At 27.2% G+C, this 7702-nt stretch overlaps 2 protein-coding genes across 2 annotated transcripts; both read left to right on the top strand.

Moving 5' to 3' along the window:
* The first annotated feature begins 373 nt into the window (after positions 1 to 373).
* Positions 374 to 1369, top strand: LOC107999753 (chymotrypsin inhibitor-like). The gene is made up of 3 exons (XM_017059767.3): positions 374 to 533; positions 922 to 1022; positions 1156 to 1369. Exons 1-3 carry the CDS (start codon positions 467 to 469, stop codon positions 1234 to 1236), a joined length of 249 nt encoding a protein of 82 aa, XP_016915256.1. The 5' UTR covers positions 374 to 466; the 3' UTR covers positions 1237 to 1369.
* An 857-nt stretch (positions 1370 to 2226) lies between these two features.
* On the top strand, positions 2227 to 3518 carry LOC107999756 (venom serine protease inhibitor-like). Its single transcript, XM_017059770.3, has 4 exons — positions 2227 to 2382; positions 2594 to 2706; positions 2787 to 2966; positions 3007 to 3518. Exons 1-3 carry the CDS (start codon positions 2331 to 2333, stop codon positions 2883 to 2885), a joined length of 264 nt encoding a protein of 87 aa, XP_016915259.1. The 5' UTR covers positions 2227 to 2330; the 3' UTR covers positions 2886 to 2966; positions 3007 to 3518.
* Positions 3519 to 7702: the final 4184 nt, after the last annotated feature.

Raw genomic sequence — 7702 nt, 5'->3', positions numbered from 1 at the left:
GTGGATCATCTATAGATATAAAACGCTTTCCAACGAAGTCAAATAAACGATTAATATTTTTCGTTTTTCTATTATAGTAAAAAGTAGTAACGGACGAATTTGTTTTTCTATGAAATTTAAAAAAAAGCCAAATTTATTTAAATAAAATATTTCATACGATTGTTAATTGTAAATTGTTAATTATAAAAAAAAAAAGAAAAAAAAAAGAAATTGAATTTGAATCAAGATAATGAACAAATCAATACAAGAGATGATTGGTACTGCTGAATAATACGCTGATAAAAGATGAATAAAAATCTGTTTTTGATCTCTAGCTCATTCTGTTGCATCGAATTTTTTATTGCCGCATAAACCAAATGCAAACAGTATCAATTGTAAAAACACGTATAGAAGGCCTGGAGTGACATATAAAAGCAGTTGAAATCGGAATTTTTATTAAGTTCGAGGGTACAATCAAACGAATAACATGAATACATTCAACATGTCTCGCATTCTTCTTACTCTCCTAGTCATTTTGGCTATCTTCTCTTCCTGTAAGTAACTACATTGAAATAAATCATTATTTGTGTTATACTCGACTCATTTTTTATTCAATCAAAAAAGTTTTTTTATACGCGATTGAAATTTAATTCCATTTCAATCTTGCGTAATTTCACAGTGAAAGATGACATTTAAAATTACTTTATATAGAAGAAAAAATTAAATAATTAAATATGTAAATTAATCCAGTCAAGTTTCTATTCAATCTGATAATTATAACCTCAAAAATCTTGATAAAATTTCATTGCTTGCTTTTATGTATGTAATGCTAGTACAATTTTCTGGAATCATGCAGATTTCAAAATCAGTGATTTTAAAAATTTAAAATATGACTTTATTGCGTAAAATATTTTAATGTAACATTTTCACAAATAAAAACAGCAACACTGGGAAAAGGAATATGTCCAGAGAACGAAGTGTGGCAGAGCTGTGGTACTGCCTGTCAGCCATCTTGCTCCAATCCCAAACCCATATGTACACTGGTTAGTATTTTCGAAATTACATATTCTTAAGCTCACAATAAATTATTTCGTATAATAATGCAAAATAATATTTTACAATCGCGTTAAGACAATTTTCTTAATAATGTAATTAATAATATTATTATATTTCCAGCAATGCGTCCCAAGCTGCCAATGCGAATCTGGATTGCTCAGAAACGAAAATAAGAATTGCATTGAACCGTCTGAATGTTAATCTTGAAAAGTGAAGCATCATTTTATTTGCATTTTATTTGCATCAGTTATTTGAGAATGAAGGCCTTGCCGAGCAATCGTTTTATCATTGTATACAATGAAACGAAATAAAGAGTTTTAATTCAAAAATCAAAGATCATTCTCTCACATTGTTATCCCGCATTAAAAAAATTACAAAAATCTTTGTAATTAATTCATCCACTTTTTTTAATTCGCATGGAAGTAATAAGAACTTTACCTGGGCGGATTAAAAATGGTTTGGCTCCTTTAAGAAATTTGAATTGAATTTTTTCGTAGAATATTAAAAGCATCCAGATACTATCTTCCTTTCGTGACACTTTCTCTTCTTCACTTTTTCAAAGGTGGATTCATCCTTTGAAGATCGAACTACTACTTCATTTACACAAAGATTACCTCGTTGAGGTATATTTAACCACTCGAGCGCACACATACATAATGAGTTTTCATTAAAATTACAATAACTATTTAAATTAAATATCTCCAAATATGACACGTGTCAAGGATGTTTCCAAATAAATATCCAGTTATTATCAGATTATACTTCCCTTACGAGTAAATATTTTTCTCGAAATTCTCAACTTCTCCCAAAGAAATTATTAAATCGTGAGACGAGTAACAACAACGATGCAACAATTGTTGCCCGACTATTATCGTACGTATGGTACAGCGGATAAAGAACAATAGCGAAAATTTCATCTCGTGCGAAATTTGAAAAAAAAGAAAAAAAATTATGCAACGAAATGTTTTTCAATATTTAAAAAAAAAGAAGGAAAAGTGTAAAAAAAATTCCAACATTTCGTGAACGCGTCAATCTATTATAAATCAACATCGCGTGACATTGAATGATACCAGGGCTCTTTATTTCCAACGAATATCTCGAGTTGCAGTTTTGACAGTCGGAAATAACGGCGATTTTCGGCACGACCGATTTTACGACGCGGTCGTAACGTTAGATCGACCGTATATAAGTTAAAAGAAAAAAAAAAAAATGCATTTACAGTGCGGTGTAAGTTTTTCTTTTTTTTCTTTCGAAGAAACAACTTTGTTTCAGAAGAAGAACACAAGATCCAAGGCATGCCTCGTCTTGTTCTTGTCTCCTTCCTTTTTTTGGCAATTTTCTCCGTGTGTAAGTAGATCCGATTCCGAAATCCACGTCCACCTTCCGTTTCATTATTTCAGGATAAAGTTACATCCAATCTTTTGGAAATACATATATCTATAATATGAAATAAAACACGTTCGACATCATTTAATGTTAATTAAATAATTTTATTAATAAATTAATCGTCACGAAGTTGTTACACAATATTTTAAGTGTGATATTCTAATAAATATAGTTATTGGAGGATTTGCTAAATCGAAGTGTCCAAGAAATGAGATCTTCACTAGATGCCATGCAGCGTGTCAACCTTCTTGCGCCAGACTTGCTCGTAAACCTTTTTGCATCAAGGTAAGTAGCGTTATAATTTTGAAAGACGTTGAATATATGTTGAACATATAATCCATATCGGTTCATCGTTTTTATTTCAGATATGTAAGCCAGGATGTATATGCACATCCGGTTATTTAAGGAATAAAAATAATGTATGCGTTCCGCGATCTAGATGTTTCTCAGGAAGACTTTTATAATTGTTTCATGATTATTCATGATTGTTCAATAATTATTGTATTGCATTTTATCATATAAAAATTGTTATGTTGTTATTTTATCAGAGATAAATATATATATATATATTATTTTCATCTTTATACATTTTCATAAAAGATGAATGAAACAATATCACGTAAAAAGTAATAAAATTACTACATTTTAATGATTAATCTTTCCTCCGAGTGAGATAACCTGCTTCTCTCATTTTCACTTTCCTCCTCTTTATTCAAACGTTATTCCAACGGAGTCTTTTATCATCCCGTCCATCTTATAAACATAAAAATTCACCCATTAATTAGGGGGGAATAAAATAGTTTTTAATTCGGCCTAGAAAGATATATGAAATTCTTTGAAGCGTGCACATCGTATCAAAAAAATTCAATTCCGTTTGACGAAACAAGCAGAAGAAGAGACTGCGAGGATTATTTCTTTTTTCTCAGAAAATATAGACAGAACAGAACGAATAACAACGAATAAACAAATTCTTTAACAAATTTAATCGTTCGTGACAATTTTATATTTTTTATAATTTTATATATGTAATAATTACGTGCACAATTTGTTAATCGACGAAGGATTATAATTATTCGAATAAAGATTGATCGAAAATTGTTGTTTGTGATATTAAATGTCCAAAGGTGTGCTTATTCTCTTATTGTCAAATTTTCATTTGAACGTCGAATCATTTAATTTATTCAACCGTGGTTACTAGCCAGGTGAATGGCCAGGGAAAATGGCGGACGACTTATCGGGATTATTCAAATGAATCTAACAATGGGTATAAGTTCAAAGACACCGTCTCTGGAGGAAATAATTTTTTTAGATTTAAACTTCGTTATCAACCTTCGTTCGTTCAGATTATTATCGCAATAAATATAATTGAAAAAGATACATCAGGAACAGTAAATGAAATTCTTAAGAAGAGTGTTATAAATTATCATCGATATATACAAATAGATAAAAAATATGAATAGAATTTCTTAATCTTTTATCCGTCAAAGAATCGAACGAGAGGGTAGAAGATATTTCGATTGGATTCGATTCGATCGTCGTTTAAATGGCTGCTACATTATTTTATTTACATTATTTTTTTCTTCGTGGTGAAAAATTTTGTTAATCAACGTGTTCGAAATCGAGTATCGAACGTCGTTGCTTCATGATATTTATTAGAAAAAAAAACCATGTATTTGTGTATTTGTGTGAGAAAGAAAAATTACAATGATAATTTTACATAAATATGAAACAAAACTGAAATTTATATAAAAATTTATTTCGATTCGTTGCATAATCCATGGGAAAGAACGAGCAATCGACCGTACTGAAGGAAGATTGAATGTAGTATAAATAATTCAATCTTTTCAGAGATAAATTTATTATGCTGCGAAATGGTTTTATTTCGTTCTATTTCGTTTAAAATGATATTTGAAATGGCATAAATATTAAACAAAACGGATGATACCGGAAAATTTGCCTATTAATTAAAAGTGATTTACGGTAAATTTACAAATGTATTAACGTTATTATTGCCATTATCTTGAAAGAGATTTAAAGTGATAACGAAGAAAAAAAAACTGATAAGGTAATAATCAAAAAGTTACGGAAGATTAATTTATCTGCGAATTTTCGTGGAGACAGAAGTCACTCGGTTTCAAGAAATTTGAATGTAAATTCGATAGCTTAGAGACGTTGAATTGCCTTTAAATTATCCATACCAATGATATTCAAGATTTTCAATAAGGTTTCAATAAAAATGGATAAATGATAGCTTAGAGCTGTTGGAAGTTGGCAATCAAGATCTCTTCAATATCTCTCAATTATATATCATTTCAATGGAACGTAGATTTCAACGAGGCACGATAATTACATAATAAAATTTCATCCCATTGAAATATATTTTCTCCGGATTTAGATTTGAATTTTTTAATGCTCGTAATTTAATTAATATATATATATATATATATATATATATATATATATATATCATAAGTTATTATAATTATAAATAAAATTGTGTTAAATAATTATGGGAGAATATTTCTGCTTTTAATAGTACAAAGATTAATGAATAATAATCACGATTAATAATAATTACACGAGACGTGAAAGTTCCATTTTACGAAAAAGTTGCAGTATTTGTTCACATTGTCTATTATATTTACGTTGAAATAACATTTGCATTGATGCAATATATTATTCCATAAAAGTTTAATAATATTTGTATATGCTTAAAATAAAAATAAAGAAAGAGGAATATCTTTGTACATTTGTATTTCTATAAATGCAATTTTTATAAATAGTTCATGTTTTAATTTATGAGTTGAAAATGCAATTTAAATCTTAGATAATAATGTTGATTATTCTAGCGATATATATATAATTGCAATATAATGATGATATACGCGTTATTCAAAAATTTAATTATTTGTAATAGATTACTGGGATTAATTGTTAAAACATGTTATTTATTATATATTATTTAGGATGTTTCAACGAAAACCGATTAAACTAGTCTTAATATTTATTAATGTTGATTCATTTCTTTTTATTGCAAACTACATGTACAATGCGAATCGATTCGTATTCAATTTCTATTAATATTTTAAAGAATCATCAATTAGTTTTCTCTAAATTATTACTTAAAAAAAAAATATTTGTAAAAAGAATTTATAATAAATATTATTAGTACGTGATATCTTCTAAATATAGATTAAGATTATTAATTAAATTTTAGATATTAATTTTTGATTATCAAGCTGAATATTTCATGGAAATCACTTCAAAGCTTTTTATTATAAAGTTCTTTCTTATTTAATCAGGAAAAAATTCGTGAAAGCAGGAACGAGTTTTAAGAAATGAAGGAACTTATCGGACTTAAAAATCAAAGAGATGTCACCGTTGTTGAAGAGAGAAAGAAAAAGACAGCAAGATGTGTATATATATATATATATCCAAATCGTTTAAATATTTTTAATTCGTTCATATGAAAAAAATTTTTCACAAATTTAAAATATAAAAGAGACATATCTATGCAGGCTCATTTAACAATCAAATTCTGTCTCCAATCAATAATCCATCACCGCGTACTTTTGCATGCAAAATAGTGCAGATTTGTATATGAATATTCATGACAAATATATAAAGGTGTCGAATCGAATCTTTTTTTTTATTTCCTTCTTTTTTTATTTATATATTTATTTATTTAAATACAAATGTCTACTATCATATTCACATATCATATTCTAAATACTAAATCTAATGTTTTTGACAATTATGGTTTATCGCGAATTTCAGTGGAAATGACAGAAATTTATATCTGCATATTTAATCTAAAAACGAAATACGCAAATATTTCTGACAATATGAGGTTGATAGACAGTATTGGATATTAAATTTTCAATATTGCTGTACTTTAAGAAGGGAAAAATATGGTTTATCATATTTTTTTTCCCCAAAATATTTTGCAACCGTAAATGATTATTGTAAAATTTTCGTTAATAAGAAAATATACTGTTTATTAAATCATGATTCATTAAACGATATGAGGTTGCATCGAAAATTTTTTTCCGCCTATTATACTTTTTATTTTATTTTTTTATTTTTTAAACAATTTATTTAAACAAGATCGTCAAAAAGTTATTAAAAGTTATTAATTTATTAAAAGCGATAGAAATTATCGAATAATCCAAAATAATCCAAAATTATAAAATAAAAAATTTGGATTAGATATATTGTACGTTAAATTTAAAAATATTATTGTCCTTTTCTTTTTTAACATATAAAATGAATTTAATTACTCTTTTAAATTGGAATGAAAAAAAATTCAAATTCAAGAATTGAAGCCGCAAAAAACGCTTTATACGTGATTTTGCAATATGCGAAAAAATTATTGTCGAAGTTATGCATACAACAAGTTTTCAAATCGATAGAAAATAAAATGACGGTCTATGTAGAGTAAAAAATGGATTTCTATTTTATCAATACTTTTATAGTGGAATTGAGAACAATCTAAAATACTTTTAAAGGGGGAATTTCTGCATTTTATTATATTGCTTTTACACTGCCATGTTCTCATCTACATTTCAAGATTCTACATGGACGTGGCTTTTATGCTAAGAAAACAATTCCGATGGAAACTAACCATTGTTGCACCCACTGTGGCACAGAATTTTTTCAGATTTTTATAATATTTTATATTCTTAAAATCTACATTTATTTAATAATATTTTATTTATGTTTTATTAATAAATAATATTTTATTTATAATTTTAAATTCTTAGGATATCAAAATATTATTATAAACAATAAATATTTCATAAAAATAAAAGTATCTATTAGATAATATATCCTGAAACTCGATTAAACTCAATTAAAATTAGGAAAATTTTGAATAGTTCCGCTATAGTTCCAAAGATAGTGATCTTCTGTCAACGAGTGAACGATCATTGGAAGTACAAAATCTTTTCAAAACGATCTTTCATTTATCTCGATACGACTTCCGGAATATCATCGTCTAAATAAAGGTAATTTTTAAATAAATTATCCTAACCATAAATCCTATTAAATCCTAAAAATGGTATTAAAATTAAGAGAACTTTGAACCGCTATAGCTCTAAAGATAGTGGCTTTCTGTCAATGAGTGAACGATTGTTAGAAGCACAAAATCTTGCTTTTTAAAACACTCTTTCATTTATCTCGATACGACTTCCAGTTCCCAAGATATCGTCGTGTAAAGAAAAAGGTGGTTTTTAATCGTTTACTATTTTCGTCCTTGTTTCTTAGTCAGATCTTTCGTTCA

This window comes from Apis cerana, linkage group LG16 (genome assembly GCF_029169275.1).
Source record: "Apis cerana isolate GH-2021 linkage group LG16, AcerK_1.0, whole genome shotgun sequence".
NCBI lineage: Eukaryota > Metazoa > Arthropoda > Insecta > Hymenoptera > Apidae > Apis > Apis cerana.
This window is presented reverse-complemented; position numbering and strand designations above follow the sequence as displayed.